General features: G+C 59.0%; 1 protein-coding gene across 1 annotated transcript in view; it reads left to right on the forward strand.

Annotated features, from left to right (window-relative positions):
• The window catches only part of NOP14 (NOP14 nucleolar protein), a 21,454-nt gene extending 9,607 nt beyond the window's left edge, over positions 1–11,847 (forward strand). The window contains exons 7-18 of the mRNA XM_004383504.2: positions 709–840; positions 1,936–2,206; positions 3,095–3,225; positions 4,047–4,132; positions 5,813–5,948; positions 6,626–6,727; positions 7,201–7,354; positions 9,013–9,172; positions 9,719–9,866; positions 10,710–10,828; positions 11,085–11,240; positions 11,470–11,847. Coding sequence (XP_004383561.1) covers positions 709–840; positions 1,936–2,206; positions 3,095–3,225; positions 4,047–4,132; positions 5,813–5,948; positions 6,626–6,727; positions 7,201–7,354; positions 9,013–9,172; positions 9,719–9,866; positions 10,710–10,828; positions 11,085–11,240; positions 11,470–11,569 — 1,695 coding nt within the window. The 3' untranslated portion in view covers positions 11,570–11,847. The remainder of the gene's footprint in view (positions 1–708; positions 841–1,935; positions 2,207–3,094; positions 3,226–4,046; positions 4,133–5,812; positions 5,949–6,625; positions 6,728–7,200; positions 7,355–9,012; positions 9,173–9,718; positions 9,867–10,709; positions 10,829–11,084; positions 11,241–11,469) is intronic.
• The last annotated feature ends 3,278 nt before the right edge of the window (positions 11,848–15,125 follow it).

Here is a 15,125-nt window from a genome sequence, read left to right on the forward strand (position 1 = left end):
GTCTGTCCCCAGCAGTGAAGGTGTTGGGCAGCCGACGTCCTCGGTGTTGTCAGCCTCGTGCGGGCTGTCGTCTGTCCTCAGCAGTGAAGGTGTGGGCGTCGGTGCAGGCTGACCTTGTTCCTTGTCCGTTGTGTGCATGGGAGAGGAGTTAATGCCAGCCGACCAGCATAATTGGGCCAAAGAGACCTCAGAGCAAGGTGTTTGTCCCTTGTGGCTGGAAAGTACATTAAAACCTGTGTAAGGTTAAAACCTGTCAGGGAAGGAAAACTCACATATTTTCCACTAATACGAGCAATAGGAAAGTGGTTAGACTGCACCCCGTCAAAGGCAGAAAACTTGAAAACCCAGAAATACAAGGCAGCCCTATTGTATTCTGGCTGTCATGGGTTTTGGTGTATTTCTTTCACAAATTTCTAATGGTCTGTTTTTGTTAAGTGAGAAAGCCGTTTGTGTAATGCTTACTGTGTGTGCACTTAGATTTAATTCTGAGAGCAGAGAGCACCCGTGTTAGAGCTCTGTGGGGTGGGGAGGTCTGGGGGCTCACGGGCGGCCGTGGGGGGCTCACGGACGGCCGCGGGGGCTCACGGGCGGCCACAGGGGGCTCACGGACAGCCGCGGGGGCTCACAGGCGGCTGTGGCGGGCTCGAGCAGCCAGCTTCCTTCTCAGAGTGGAAGACATCCTGTAATTCTGCTTTTTCTCCGGCTCAGGCTGAAAGGCTTCGAAGGATGTTTGGAAAAGACGAGGACGAGACTATGAAGAAACCCAAACACGTGTCAGCAGATGACCTGAGTGACGGCTTCATCCTGGATAAAGACGACAGGCGTTTGCTGTCTTACAAGGTAAGGTGGGCAGCTTCCGTTTCTGTTTTTTGTTGTTTAAAAGAACACACCTTCTGATGTGTCATTTAATGGCGTCATCACAGACGGGGATTTTTTAACAGTTTGTCTGAAGTCCTTTATCTGGGTGTTTATGGGTATATTAGATACCATAACTTTGTAGAGACGACTGTCACAGCTGAGCTCGACCTGCACTCTGGAGAAGGGATGCGGGTGATAAAATTAGTCTAGAACCCTGTTAAGGAGCCCTGGAGGCGCAGCTGTTAAAGTGCTTGGCTAACCAAGAGCCTGGCGCTTGGAACCCACCAACAGCTCCCCGGGAGAAAAGGCATTTCTGCTCTCGATGGCAGCTGACAGCAGAATCATGCGACTTGTTAACTTCAGCTGTTTTTGTTTAGAGATGATTATCTGCACGATCTTATTAGCGTTGATATTGGAGGTGCTAACTCAGGGTTAGGATTTTGAACCTTAATTTTCCTTAGATCACCTTTGGTTTTTACCTGTATTGTCAGACGTGAGTAATTCTCATTTTTAATTTTCTGAGTGACGTAATTGCGTTTCTAAGGTCAGCGCAGTTTTTCCTTCACAAACCTGAAAGGTCTGCCCCCATGCCCGTCTTGGAGGTGGCAGTCAGGGCTCCAGCAGGACAGCAGAAGGCCGTCCAGGTGTTTCAAACAGAAAGGATCTGAAACAGGAATTGAGTGCCCACAGGACTCTGGGTTATCTGAAGAGCAGCTGTCAGGGGTCACTGCTGGGTCTTCCGGTCCTACCACCTCAAGGTGTAGCCTGAACCCCAGAAGCCGCTGCAGCGCCAGCTGTTCCCAAACCAGCGGCTGCAGACCTACGGCTGCCGAAGCCCCAGCCCGGCCAGGCCTTCCAAGTCACACACTGTCAGCTCCCAGCCTGTCAGCCCTGTGGCTCCGCAGGTGGCATGGAAGGGCCAGGAAGGGGGCCCAGTGCCAGCAGACAGGCGCGCCCGGAGGGCCGTGCCCCTTGCAGACAGGTGGCAGGGCCTGTGCTGTGTGCGGTGGTCTGCTGTAGCTTCAGGGGCTCAGCTTGCCTGGCCTGAGGTGTAACTGAGTCCCACTTTCTCCCTAGGATGGGAAGATGAACATAGAGGAGGATGTCCAGGAAGAGGGAAGCAGGGAAGCCGGTGGCAGTGAGAGTGAGGGGGAGGAAGATCCCAGCGGGGAGGACACAGAGCAGAGCGACAGCCCCGATGGCCACTCAGACCTGGACTCCAACGCAGAGAGCGAGGAAGACGGCGAGAGCCCAGAGAAGGGGCAGCTTCCGGCTCCCAGGGAGAGGTGCTCACATGGTGACCAGAAGGCCCGAGTTGACAGAGCCGAGCTGCCCTACACGTTCGCAGGTAGACGGCTGTCGGATTGTTGTTTGCAGGGCCCGGGCCTTGGTGGAAGCCTGTGTTGTGTCAGTCTGCCTCCCAGCTTTGCTCAGGGCATTGGTGAAGGGTGCACACAGTCATGGCGGGCATCGGGCGGGGGCTGGTTGGAAGTCCAGGCAGGCCTGTTAGCGTTTGTCCTGTGGCCAGACTCAGGCCGACAGCACCTCGTGCAGGCAGGTGTTCTCGGCCACTCAGCCATCCGTCTCACGTGCAGGCGGCTGCAGGTCCACCAGGGCAGGCCTGGCCGGTAACCATCTGTGCGGCCCCCTGATCTCAGACCTGGCACTCAGGTCGGCCAGGTGACACCTCCTACAGAATGCAGCATGCTGTTTTGTTGGCTCCATCAAGAAAAGTCATCCAGTTCTAGTAGGCAGCGAATTGTCCCGCGACTTAGGATTATCTCCAGGGAGGATGAGCGAGCGGGGGAGGCTGGCCTCTGGGAGTCACCTTCCATAGTGAGCCTCTCAGGAGGGATTGGCTTCGCTCACCTGGCTTGGCGCTGAGCCAGGCTGGACATTAAACCTCACGCGGGCCCCGGGGTCCTCTCGCCGTGGGTTATGGATTGTCAAGCTGCTTCCTGTCAAGGAAGGAGTGGCAGCCGTGTCTTCCTGAGGTGGTTTGCAAGGTTCCTCCTAGTAACAGAGGGCCAAGTTCAGTTACACTTTAAAGTCTTCAGGACCAGCTGGAGCAAACACAAATGAAGCGGGTGTTAAAACATAAAACGTTGTCTATTTTGCTAAGATTAGGGATGTCATTTTACTTACACTGTCTTTAGTTCTTATCTCTGCCTTATCAGGAATGTGGGTAACCCTCCTCTTCGGTTTTAAGCGTGGAATGTGCTGGATGTTTTTGTAGCTCCGGAGTCCTACGAGGAACTGAAATCGTTGTTATCTGGAAGGTCGGTGAAGGAGCAGCTGCTGGTGGTGGAGAGGATTCAGAAATGCAACCACCCCAGCCTGGCAGCAGGAAACAAAGCCAAGTTAGAAGTACGTGGGCGTGGACACGCGCAGGGTGTGGGCAGTGCTGGAGTGAGCCCGCGTCCCTGTGGAGCTGGGCGGTGACAGAGCATGCCCTGGTCCTCACCAGCAGGGTGTGTTGGCCACCTTAGTCACTGCTGACGGCGACTGCCGGGCTGGCACTGGCTCTCTGCCAGGCAGAGATCCCCCTGAGGTTCCCTGTAGGCCCCGGGGGAGGCAGGCCCTGTCACCGTCACTTCACAGGTGAAGAAAGGATGACCCACTGGGCTGCATGCCCATCCGCCCCCACAGAGCCAAGCTGGTAACAGCAGTGAAGGCACCTTCCCCGCCTCAGTCGGGAATACGTGTTCACTCTGTGCCGGGCAGAGCCGGCTGTGTCCTTGGTTTTGATAGTGAGGTATTCTCTCCTGTCGTGCTGCATTGCCAGGGAAGGATGTCGTGTGTGGTAGGTGGGGGGCCAGTGAAGACGAGGGAGCCCCTCCGTGAGAGGGGTTGACACGGTGGCTGCAGTGATGGACGCAAACACAGTAATGACTTTGAGAACGGCACGGCACAGGGCAGCGCTCCGTCTGTCAGACGCAGGGTCAGGATATGTCGGAGCTGACTCAACGGCAGCTAACAGCAGCCATTCTGCAGTCAGACCCGCAGCTTTCCCTCTCACTCACACCCAGCTCCCGGCGGGGTCCCTGTCACCTCTTGTGAGGAGGCTCCCGCCGGTGGCCCTGCCCTCGCCACATGGCTCTGGCCTGGAGTCTGGGGCACCGGGACGTTGTCGCTGGATGTTCTTCCTGGTGCTCACCACTGAGTGCTGCTCGGCTCATGTCCCGCAGAGGCTGTTCGGCTTCCTTTTGGAATACGTCGGGGATTTGGCCGCACGCGACCCTCCAGACCTCAGGGTGATCGACAAGTTGGTTGTGTAAGTGACTGGTGGCTTCTGGAGGGGGGCTGAGTTTGTCAAGTTTGACCTAATTTAGAGTCATGAGGGTGTGTTCAGAGTGATCAAGGAGACACAGCGGTGGCATTCCAGGCCGCTGCGGGGTTTGATGATGGTGGCTGCCATGCTGAGTTTGCCAGCATGTGCCGCCCTGGGCGCCACATTGATGGACTGTTTGTTTCACCGCACTGACATTGGCTATAACACAGTCGAACTCCTGGGATCTGTTTGTAGCGTTTAGTGGCTGATTTGCTTTGTCTGATTCACCAGTGAAGCGCCATGCTCTGCCTGGGTGGTTTGAGCGGCAGCAGGCGCTGGGCAGACAGCCGCCCGTGGTTCCTCCAGGAGCCTGCCCCCAGGTCTGCGCCTCGGTGGCACCCAGTGGGGCACAAGCATGGGACTAGGGGGGCCGTGCTGGGAAGCAGGTCCCTCGGAAGCACACGTCCCTCCCCAGCGTTGGGGTAGCCTGACCCTCACTGTGCTGGAAGTCCCAAGAAAGCAGTGCCCCGCAGAGTGCTCCTGGCACGCGGTACCATTGGCTGATGAAGGCGCAAGGGGCAGAGTTCCCACTCAGCGGCACGAGGCAGGGTCCGTGGGTTTGTGAACAAGAGCCCCTTGTCCCACCTGGCCATTGCAGAGACCCCATTAGAGCAGCACTCAGCTTCCCGGCCCTCTGGGGAGGGGTTACTGAGTTAACTGTAATTGGACTGTCAGCCACACCTGGCACATGGGATGTAGTCCAAGTTGGCAGTATTACTACAAGTACAGCTATTTCTGCCATCACGACAGTACTGAAAGTTATGGCCACGTTTCCAGGGAACGGCAAAAATGACTGTAGATCACAGATAGCTCCCAGGTTAGGAATGAGATCCGTTCCAGGGCTTTGAACTGGTTCGTTCCAGTTTGACCCCCTGCTGGGAATTTGCCTTTCTGCCCCCAGATATACTGAATCAGAATCTGCATTTTAACAAGATCCCCCGGTGATTCGTAACTTATACGTAAGAATCGCCTGGTGTGTAGAGGCCTGATTCATTCCTAAGTGTGTCTCGAAGGTATATTTGTACGTAAGTCAGAAAAGGGGCGTCTGGTTCTTATTTAGCCTCACTTTAGTGCAAGAGAGGAGCCCTGGTGGTGCAGTGGTTAAGTGCTCGGCTGTTAACCGAAAGGTCCGTGGTTTGACCCCACCAACCGCTCCGTGGGAGAAAGATGTGGCAGTCTGCTTCCATACAGATTTACAGCCTTGGAAACCCTGTGGGGCAGTTCTGCTCTGTCCTATAGTTTCGGTTTTCTTCTAGTGCAACAAGAGGCTCGAAGCCTTTTCAGTGATTGAAGAGCGGCACGTGCAGCCAGTGGAGGTGCTTGTGATGAAGAACTTGCTGCAGATGATGGTTTGCTCGTTCGTTTCAGAGCGAGGGCAAATTTACGTAACGTTGTAGGGCAAGTGTGAGCTGTCCGTAAGGCGGACGTTCGTAACCTGGGGACTTCCTGTATTGCAAACACTACCAGGTGGCCGGCCTGATAGCAGCATGAGGGAAGGTAGATTCACCTGGAGCCCCGGTCCCAGGCGGTGGTGACATCATGGGGAATGGCAGGCACGGGGGCGGGGCTTTGTCCGTGCCGCGTTGTCTGGAGCCACCCCCGGCATGTGTTTCTGACAAGCAGGCAGCTGTATAACCTCTGCCAGCTGTTCCCGGAAGCCGCAAGCGATGCCATGAGGTTTGTTTTCCGCGACGCCATGCATGAGATGGAGGAGATGTTGGAAACCAAGGGCCGCGCCGCCTTCCCGGGCCTGGACGTGGTGAGCAGCGGGCCTGGATGCGGGCGGGGGCTTGCCCACTGATGTATGCCAGCGAGAACTCTAGTTCTGCTTTGTGTGGGCTGAGCGTTTGGCCGTTCTTCCTCCTATCCCAGTGACGCAGAAAGGTGACATTTCTTCCCGCTGCGTTCACGGGCCTGGCACAGAGCTGGGCCAAGGGGGCAGCGACCAACCAGACGCCCCCCCCCGGCCCCCCCCAGGGCTCTGGGCTGGCAACCAGGGGTCATAAACGTGCCTATTCACTGGGTAGAGCGGCCCCCGTGTGCTTCCTGTTACGGGTCCACTGGAGAAGTGCCCCCACCCCAGAGAGCCTGGCTGTATCTGGGGTGCGTGGGTAGTGTTTGTACACGGGTGTGTGCACGTGGTGGTTTGGATACGTGTGTGTGCACGTGTGTGTGTGCACGTGTGGTGTTTGTACATGGGTGTGGGGGGGGTGTCTGTGTGTACCCACGCATGGGAGGCACTGACACCTGTCGGGGGCACCCCCATCGGGCAGTGTGAGTGACGGCTGTGAGGCTACCAGCGTGAAAGCGTGAAGTCTGCAGTGCTTTGCCATGCTTTGCTTTCCAACCTGCTCTTGCTGTTGGGCCCATTTTAACGGCAGCATCATGAGCGTCCTTTTGCTTTCATGAACCTGTGCAACACCCCTTCCTTTACAGCTCATTTATTTGAAGATTGCGGGGCTGCTGTTCCCCACCTCTGACTTCTGGCACCCAGTGGTGACCCCTGCACTGGTGTGCATGAGCCAGCTGCTCACGAAGGCAAGCCTCCGGGGGGGGCAGGTCGCGGTGGAGACTGACCATGGGGGTGGGCAGGGGAAGAGCCCGTCTAAAGTCCCTGCGGAGACCATCAGCTTGTGGGCTCTGAGGTCGCACTCAGCTCTGGCTCCCGTCCCCGGGGCCTCCGCTCAAGCAGCCCCAGTAGGGGGCCTGTTTCAGCGCCTGGCGATTGTGCAGGGCGGGACCCCAAAAACAGCCTTTCAAGTCAGCACTCAAGGTGTCCAGTCAGATGTGCTCATTTCCTTCACTGGGCACAGGCTCAGGGTGCATTTAGTGCAGCAGCCACACCCCACGTAGGACAGAAGGTCATGGTGTGCACACCTGGTCCTGTGGGACCCTTTCCTCCTGGGCAGTGGGCTCAGCAAAACACGCGGCTCACCTGCGGAGCGGCTTGTCACCCGGAGCATCGTTGCAGTGTGCTGTCCAGACGCTGACGTCTCTGTGTCCCTCTGCAGTGCCCCGTGCTCTCCCTCCAGGATGTGGTGAAGGGGCTCTTCGTGTGCTGCCTGTTCCTGGAGTACGTGTCTCTGTCCCAGAGGTTCGTGCCCGAGCTCATCAACTTCCTCCTCGGGATCCTTCACATCGCGGCTCCAAACAAGCCTGCTCTGGGTGAGTCTGCCTACGGGAATTTCTGAAGACGTCTTAAGGTAATTCCAGGTCATGGTAGAACATCTGGGATATAAATAAGTATTAAAAAAACCCACTGCTGTTGAGTCAATTCCGACTCGTAGCGATCCTGTATACAACGGAACGAAACACCGCCCGGTCCTGCGCCATCCTCACAATCCTTGTTATGCCTGAGCCCATTGTTGCAGCCACTGTGTCAGTCCATCTTGTCGAGAGTCTTCCTCTTTTTCTCTGACCATGTACTTAACCAAGCATGATGTCCTTCTCCAGGGACTGGGCCCTCATAGAAGACAAATCTAAAGCCCCACCATCCAGAGAAACCTTCCCTTTGCACATTCCCGCGTTTTGAAAATTGGGGTCACGCATCTGCACTGTCTGGCACTGCGGCCGGTAGCCACAGGGGCTGTGGGGTGCTTGAAGGGTGGCCAGTCCAAAGGGAGATGTGGTTTTGTTCTTCATCATAAAATACGCACCAGATATCTCAATTTTTTGTGTTAAGTAGTGAAATAACATTTTGTTATTTTGAGTGAAGTGAAATATATTGTTAAATTTGATTGTACTGTTTTATTATACGTTGTTGATGTGGCCACGAGAACGTTCTGTATTCCCCCTTGGCTCACTGTGTGTTCCTGGTGGACATCGCTGCCCTGTAGAGTGCCTGCAGGGCTGGGAGTGTGGGGGGCAGTGTCTTGGTAACTGGGAGACACGTCCGTCTCCTGACTGGCTCAGCATCCCTCCATGCCGACCTCACTCCCTGCAGCACCTTCTCAGCCTCAGCTTCCCCTCGGGGGTGGCGATGAGTAGCCTGGTCTGTGTTCCCTAAGGTCTCGTGTGTGTGGATTTGCTGTCCCCAGCCTGGCCCTAGGCCCTCCGGGTCCAGCACATCGTGTGGTTCCTGAGGGCCCACCTGAGGATGGGCGTTGAGGCATCGGCCAAATCCTTCAGCCATGCACCTTCAGGTGTCTGGGCCCTCCTCCCGCTCGGGGCCCTGAGCGCACCACTGGTCCCGTGCTTACCTCATCTCGGTGCTTCCTGCCCGTCGCTGCCGTACGCCGCGACTGTGCCCAGTCCACAAACACTGGGAGCCTCCTGTGTGCACACAGGCGTCACCAGGCCCTGGAGATGCAGTCATACAGTGCGGCGCCTGCCTCAGGAAGGCCAGGCCGGCGGGAACGCAGGCCAGAAGACCTGCAGCTCCATGCACAGTGTGGGGGCGGTGGAACGCACTCACAGAGCGGGGGGGCGTGGCCAGCTCGCCTCTTATGGGCGCTGCGTGTCACCTGTCTCCTGCTCAAGGGCTGGGACTTCAGTCCCGCAGTGGGCCCAGGCACCTACACTGTCTGGCGCACAGTGGTCCGCAGGAAGTACGTGTTGAATGCAGGGCTCAGGTGAGGACAGGCCTCTGTCCACCCCCAGCGCCTGGCACCGACCGCCCCTCTCGGCACTGCTTCCACGTCCGCCTTCCCCCGCGGGACCTGGGTTCATTGAACAGCACCCCCAGTGCCTAGCAGGGCCTGGCAATGCCATAGAAAACCAGTGTGTGTTAAAGCATGAAGTGTTACAGGCCTAGCACTGGCGAGCCTGCCCATGAGCCCCGTCATTCATGGCTCGTCCCTGTCCCTGTCGCACTTGGCTTTCAGGTTACACTCTGGTGCACCCGTTCAGAGCACTTGGGAAGAACTCGGAACTGCTCTTGGTTTCCAACAGAGAGGACGCGGCCACTTGGCAGAGGAAGAGCCTCCCCCTGCACTGGGCCAGCGGACTGAAAACCCTGACCACCACGGAGACAAACCATGCCAGGTGTGGGCCGGGGGCCCCGGGGGGTGGTGCTCCCCTCCCCACTCTGCCAGCCCGGGCCCCACAGAGGCCCAGCTGGCCTGAAGGGTCAGGGCCTGGAACAGAGAAACCCCAAACGCAAAAGGAGCGGCTGATGCACTTTGATTTACTGCCAGAAATTTCCGTTTTTAGCTCATGTGCCACCCACGTTGGGTTAAAAACCTTTCTGAGGGCTGTTGGCTGTTCTTTCCGGGGAAGGGGCATTTCCCAAAACATGCACGGTATCTTCCGGACGCATCTGCTCCATGCAGTAGATAGTAATTCGGAAACTAAAATGAAGGTTCTCTCTCAGCCTGGAGTTGTGTTCCCGCCGTGGTCCTCCTTGTGCAGGGAAGCGAGATGTTTCCTTTAGGGCCTGGTGCCCGGGGGCGCGGCTGTCCCCTCGGTGGGTGCCAGGCCACACTGCAGCCTGGGGGTACGGTTGTCCCCAGAGCCGTGGGCTGGACATGTTACTTCTTCAAGTGGCTGAGATGTGGGAGGGAACAGTCTGGCCCCTCCTTCCTGCCTCAGGCTGTCCTGCCTGGCCGTGTGTCTGGCCCTGGTGAAGCGCTGCATGCTGCTGTACGGCGCCCTGCCAGCCTTCCAGGACATCGTGCAGCCCCTGCGAGCTGTGCTGACGGAGCACCTGGCCCACCGCGGCCACCCCCAGGACCTCCAGGTAAGGCAAGGCCTGTGGCGGGAGCAGGTGAGGGGCGCCTGGGAGCCGAGGACACCGCCTAGGCAGAGGGGCGAACACAGATGGGAATGGAATCACAACAGAGAAGGAGGAGGCCGAGGAGGGGTTTGTTGTCCTGAGGCTTCCTCGTATACGTTTCCCGGCGCGCCGCAGGACAGGGCTAAGAACACCGAGCTCAGTCCTGAGTTTTACCTGAGAAGCATTAGATGGTCCATGGCTTCCTCTGGAGGCGGTCCTCTCCCTGCTGGAGAGCAAGCGGTGGACGAGATAGACCCATCCCTTTCCGTCAGCATCCACCTGACTCAGTGGGGCCAAGCTTGCTGTGGCCGCGAGGAGGAGTGGTCCCCAGCCTGCAGGGTTCAGGTGGGCTGGGGGCTCTGTACGCTTGGGCCTGGCCTGGCTAGTCGTGCCTGGGTGGGTGTCAGGATACGCAAGGTGAGCGTCCAGAAAGGGGCCGCGAGTGCAGGGCCGGTACAAGGGAAGGTCACTTTGATGTCCTGCAGGGGCCGAGCCTCGGGTGGGAGCCTCTGCCAGGTGGCCTTAGTCCTGGAACACACGTGCAAGGAGCGGGGCTGGTCTAGCTGGCCACTCAGGAATCTCAGAAGCCCTGGGAGACTGTCCTGGAGCCTTGTGTGGAGTCGGAGGCAAAGGTGTTTAGCAGGAAACGATGCAGAGGGGAATGGCCGCCCGAGCTGCAGCCTGCGGTGCTGAGGAAGGCAGGTGGCTCCGGCCACAGTGGCCTGCTGTGCTTGTGGCGGCCCTCAGGCGGCCCTGTCCTCAAGGGTCCATGGGGACACATCACAGCGTGTGCTCTCGACCCTTTAGGAGCTGTGTCAGAGTGCCCTGGCAGAGGCGGAGAACCAGAAGCCGCACTGCCGGCCCCTGGTCTGTGAGAAGAGCAGGCCGGTCCCCCTGAAACTGTTCACTCCCAGGCTGGTCAAAGTGTGAGTATCTGTCCCCTCTCAGAGGCTGCCCCAGCTCCGGGAGGGGGGCCGGCGTGGAGAGTGGGGGCCGACCATGGCAGCGAGGGCAGGCCCACCTCGAGAGAAAGGTCTGTGGACGAGCGTCTGCCTGCGTGGGCGCTGCATCTGGTGCCCAGCATGGGGGTGGCACACGTGGCCAGGCTAAGGCACCGCAGGCAGCAGTGGGTGCTGAGCACGATCCGAGACCCCCGACCCCTCCCGCTGGCTTGGCCTACAGCCTCGAGTTTGGCCGGAAGCAGGGCAGCACCCGGGAGGAGCAGGAGCGGAGGCGGCTGATTCACAAGCACAGGCGCGAGTTCAAGGGAGCCGTGCGTGAGATCCGCAAGGACAACCAGTTCCTGGCCCGGATGCAGCTCTCAGAGACCATGGAACGGTGAGGGGGGCTGAGGGGCGGGCCCGGAGGACGGTGAGGAGGACGGTGATGGGGGCTGAGGGGCGGGCCCGGAGGACGGTGATCCGGCATGAGCAGGGGCTGAGGGGTGACTAGAGGGCAGGGCCGTGCACGTCCCCCACACTCCCACCTCGCATTGTGGTTGTTGGGCCTATGGTTTCGGAAGGTCAGTAAACTAACCCAAAACCCACATTTGCACTTCACCTTTTAGGGACGCGGAAAGAAAGCGAAAAGTGAAGCAGCTCCTCAACAGCCTGGCGACGCAGGAGGGCGAGTGGAAGGCTCTGAAGAAGAAAAAGTTTAAGAAGTGAATGAAGGTGTGGTGTTCGCAGGGTGAGCGGCCTGCACTCAGTGCCTGCTGGGGCCAGCCGTCTGGCCTGGCGGTGTGCAGGGTCGAGGTCACTTCTGGAGCTGTGGATGCTGCTCTGCTGTGGACGCTGCCCGACCGTGGACCCAGCTCCACAACAACTGTCTGTTAGTAAACTAGAAACAGCTTTGATTCCTGGTGTTCAGGGATCCTGAAGGGCTTTTGGAGCTACGCACCCTGCTCCGTGCTGCCCTGTGACAGCCATCTGTTAATAAACTAGAAACAGCTTTGGTTCATGGCGTGCGGACTGGCCTCGACTGACGGCAGATTTGGGCCTGAGGGATCGGCTGATGGGCGTCTTCCCCCTCTCATCTTCACTCGGGGCCCCGGGGCGCCACCTCGGGTCTTGGTCCCGCCGCCGCAGCTGTGGGCAGGCAGCTGTGTCTGGTGACCCACGTTGGGGCTGCACACGTCGCCGGGCTGGGGCAGCGGCTCCATGGTCCCCGGCACCGCAGGCAGCAGTGGGTGCGGAGCTGGAGACATGGAGGTTGCGCTTTGGGGTCTGAACCCCTGCGCTGAGCAGCAAAGCGCTTACTTCCCGGACTCTGTGCCGTCCAGGGGAAGGACTGAGGGGGAGTCTGCCTCTTCTCCAGGGATCGTCTGCTAAACGGACCTGCCTGGGGCCCAGCTGCCCCCTCAGGGTGCCCTTCCTGCTGGCCCCGCTCCTCCAGTTCTGGGCGTGTGGCCCTATGTTGTGCTCTGGGAGACCAGAGAATGGCAGGGGGGGCCCCCATCACCACATACTTTCTCTGGCGTGGCTCAGGGCTGCTGGGGTTGGGGGGCAAAGAGGGCTGTGGGGGTGCACAGGGCCTCCCCTCAGGACACCGGGGAGCCCCCTGGCCTGTAGGGGCAGCCCAGTGGTGGAGGCAGACGGCCCTGAGCTGTGAGCAGCCCTGCAGGCTGAGCTAGGAGACCTGCTTGGTGAAGATGGAACAGGATAACTCCGCTGGGCATGGGGAGCTGAGGAGGGGAGGACATCCCGGGTCCGCCTTGTCTAGCAGAACAAGTGCTGACAGCAGTTAGCCTTCCTTAGGGATTTGGGGGGCGGGGGGGCAGTCCAAGCGCAGCTGCCGCCTTTCCTGTGACCCACAGTGAGCCCCACGTGCGGTCTGGCTTCTTGGGCGTGACAAGCGTGGGCTAGTGACTCCCTACCTGGGGCATCTTGGACACATCCCACAGCAGGCAATGGATGGCCTGTCTGCATCTCCCTCCTGGCTGCTCCTGAGCACACATCAACAGTCCAGGAGCTGCTGAGCCCAGCATGTCCGTTACATGCCTGGCCTACTCCACTGTCTGTTCCCGGTGGGGAGGGAATAAGGTCCTTTCGCAGCACAAGAGGGTGTGTGCGGACCACCCTCTGCATCAGCTGCAGAGTGACCTGCTGGTCCTGGGGGACTGAGCCCACTACTGGCCAAGCAAAGCGTTCATACGGTGCCCGTGTGTGTTATGTCTCTCTTGGTGATCCTGACACCAGCAGACCATGGAGTGGGTTACTATCCGCCACGTGGTAGGACTCCCGAAGGTGGCAGTGGGTGTCACAGGCCCCTGCAGGGTGGTAATGACTAGGCTGGAAGAGCACGACCGTCACCTGGTGGATGAAGGCACTTTATCTTCCTTTGAGGAGATCGGCTTGTTTTCAGCTCCATGGAGGTAGTTGGCGTCATGCTAAGCAGTTAAGTATGGCTTTGTTGATTTTTTATTGTTGGTTTAGGACTTAGGAGACCTCGTGTATTAGAGTAGAACTGCTCCATAAGGTTTTCTTGACTGTAATCTTCGCGGAAGCGGATCCCCAGGCCTGTTTCCCGTGGCGCCACTTGGTGGGTTTCAACTGCCAACCTTTTGGTTACCAGCTGAGTGCAAACCATTTGCACCACCCAGGGACCCTGAAAGCAGGACTTCGTGATGCTCTTTATTGGGAAGCGAAGTGTGGGTTAAAGAGAGGGATGAAAGCTGAGTGGACAAGTGGTGCGCAGGGACCCCTGTACCAGTCAACCCGGCTGCGGAACCCCGTTTCCCAGCGTTCCCTTCCATGGGTTTCTGGTTAGGGCTGGCCAGGAGAAACGTACAAGAGTATCAGAAAGTGGGAGGGAAGCGGGAGCCACTGTCTGCGGGGTCTCTTCCTCCAGCTTCTCCGGGTCCTGGGCCGCTGTGAGCACCCCTGCAGTCAAAGGGGATCTAGGGCAGTGAGGCTGAAGGCCTGGTCGCAGGCGAGTCCAGCACAGGGCCAGCTCGTCCCTGTGGTTTTCGGTCATCTCTGCTCTCCTCCTCAGCAAGTCCCAGGAAATCACGGTCGGCACAAGACAGAAAAACTAGACCAAGTGACTGTGTAGGGTTCTGCTCCCCCACTACATTCCTGTTGAGTTGAACTGTGTCCCCCAAAAAGGCAAGTTGACGTTCTAACCCCGAACTTGTGAATGATCTTATTTGGAAATAGGGGTTTTCTTTTGTTATGAGTTAAGTCAAATGAGGTCATACAAGAGACAGTCACAGACACGGACAAGGCCGTGTGAAGCTGCATCTACGAGAGCAAAGAAACGCCAAAATTCACCAGCAGCAGCAGGGAGAGAGACATGGACACAGCTGACACCCTGACCCCCGACTCCCAGCCTCCAGAACTGGGAGACATGCACTCCAGCTCTTGAAAGCCGCCCACTTGTATTTTGTTGCTGCAACCCTAAGGGGGGTGGCCCAGGCAGGTGTGTGGTAGCTGGTCCCCCCACATCACCTAGCCTAAAGCTGTAACACCGATCCGGCGGCTCCTTTGAGGCAGGAGGCCCCGCCTGGCTCAAGGGCAGGCACAGAGAGGACTCAGTGGCCCCTGGGGTGCCCTGCAAAGCAGCTGCCTTGGCAGGTCCCCCTTCCCCAGGGACAGCAAGCTCTGCCCTCCAAGATAGCTGTGTGCTGCCAGCCCCCACGCCGACACTGCTGACGTTATCTGCGGGTGCGAAGCTGTGCGTGGAGGTTTCAGAAAGGGCCCCACCATACGGCCCCCGGGTGGAGCACTTAGCACCCCGGGGTTCCTGGAGGAGTGTGCCCTCCCCCGGCAGGGTTCAGGGCTTGGGCCCCGTCCCTCACCCCGCCAGCTCACGCCCACCCCGCCAGGACGAGGCCAGGGGTGGCAGGTGACCCGAGCGCCCGCGGACTCCGCGAGGCGTGCTCGCCCTGGCAGGAAGGGGCCAAGGACAGGCCTGAGCGGCCGCCCAGTGCCAGGTCTGGGTCGCGCGGGCACAGCGCACCCCTCCGCGTCTGCGCGTCCCTCCAGGCCGGGCCGAGCTGCGAGCCCACAGCGGCCCGAAGCCCGGCTTAGTGGGGAGGGTCGGGAGCGCGGAGCCCGTCTCTGGAATCGAGGGACCGGGAAAGGAAACACTGCCCAAGGCTGCCTGCCGCCGGAAGAGAAAGCGCCCGGCTCGACTCGGATTCCGGGGCGGGGCTAGGGCGGGGCAGGGGCGTGGTCGTCCCGCTCGCCCCGCCCCTCCCCGCCCCGCCCCACCGCCTCCCCC

The sequence above is a fragment of the Trichechus manatus genome, unplaced genomic scaffold, assembly GCF_000243295.1.
Source record: "Trichechus manatus latirostris isolate Lorelei unplaced genomic scaffold, TriManLat1.0 scaffold00111, whole genome shotgun sequence".
NCBI classification, from domain to species: domain Eukaryota; kingdom Metazoa; phylum Chordata; class Mammalia; order Sirenia; family Trichechidae; genus Trichechus; species Trichechus manatus.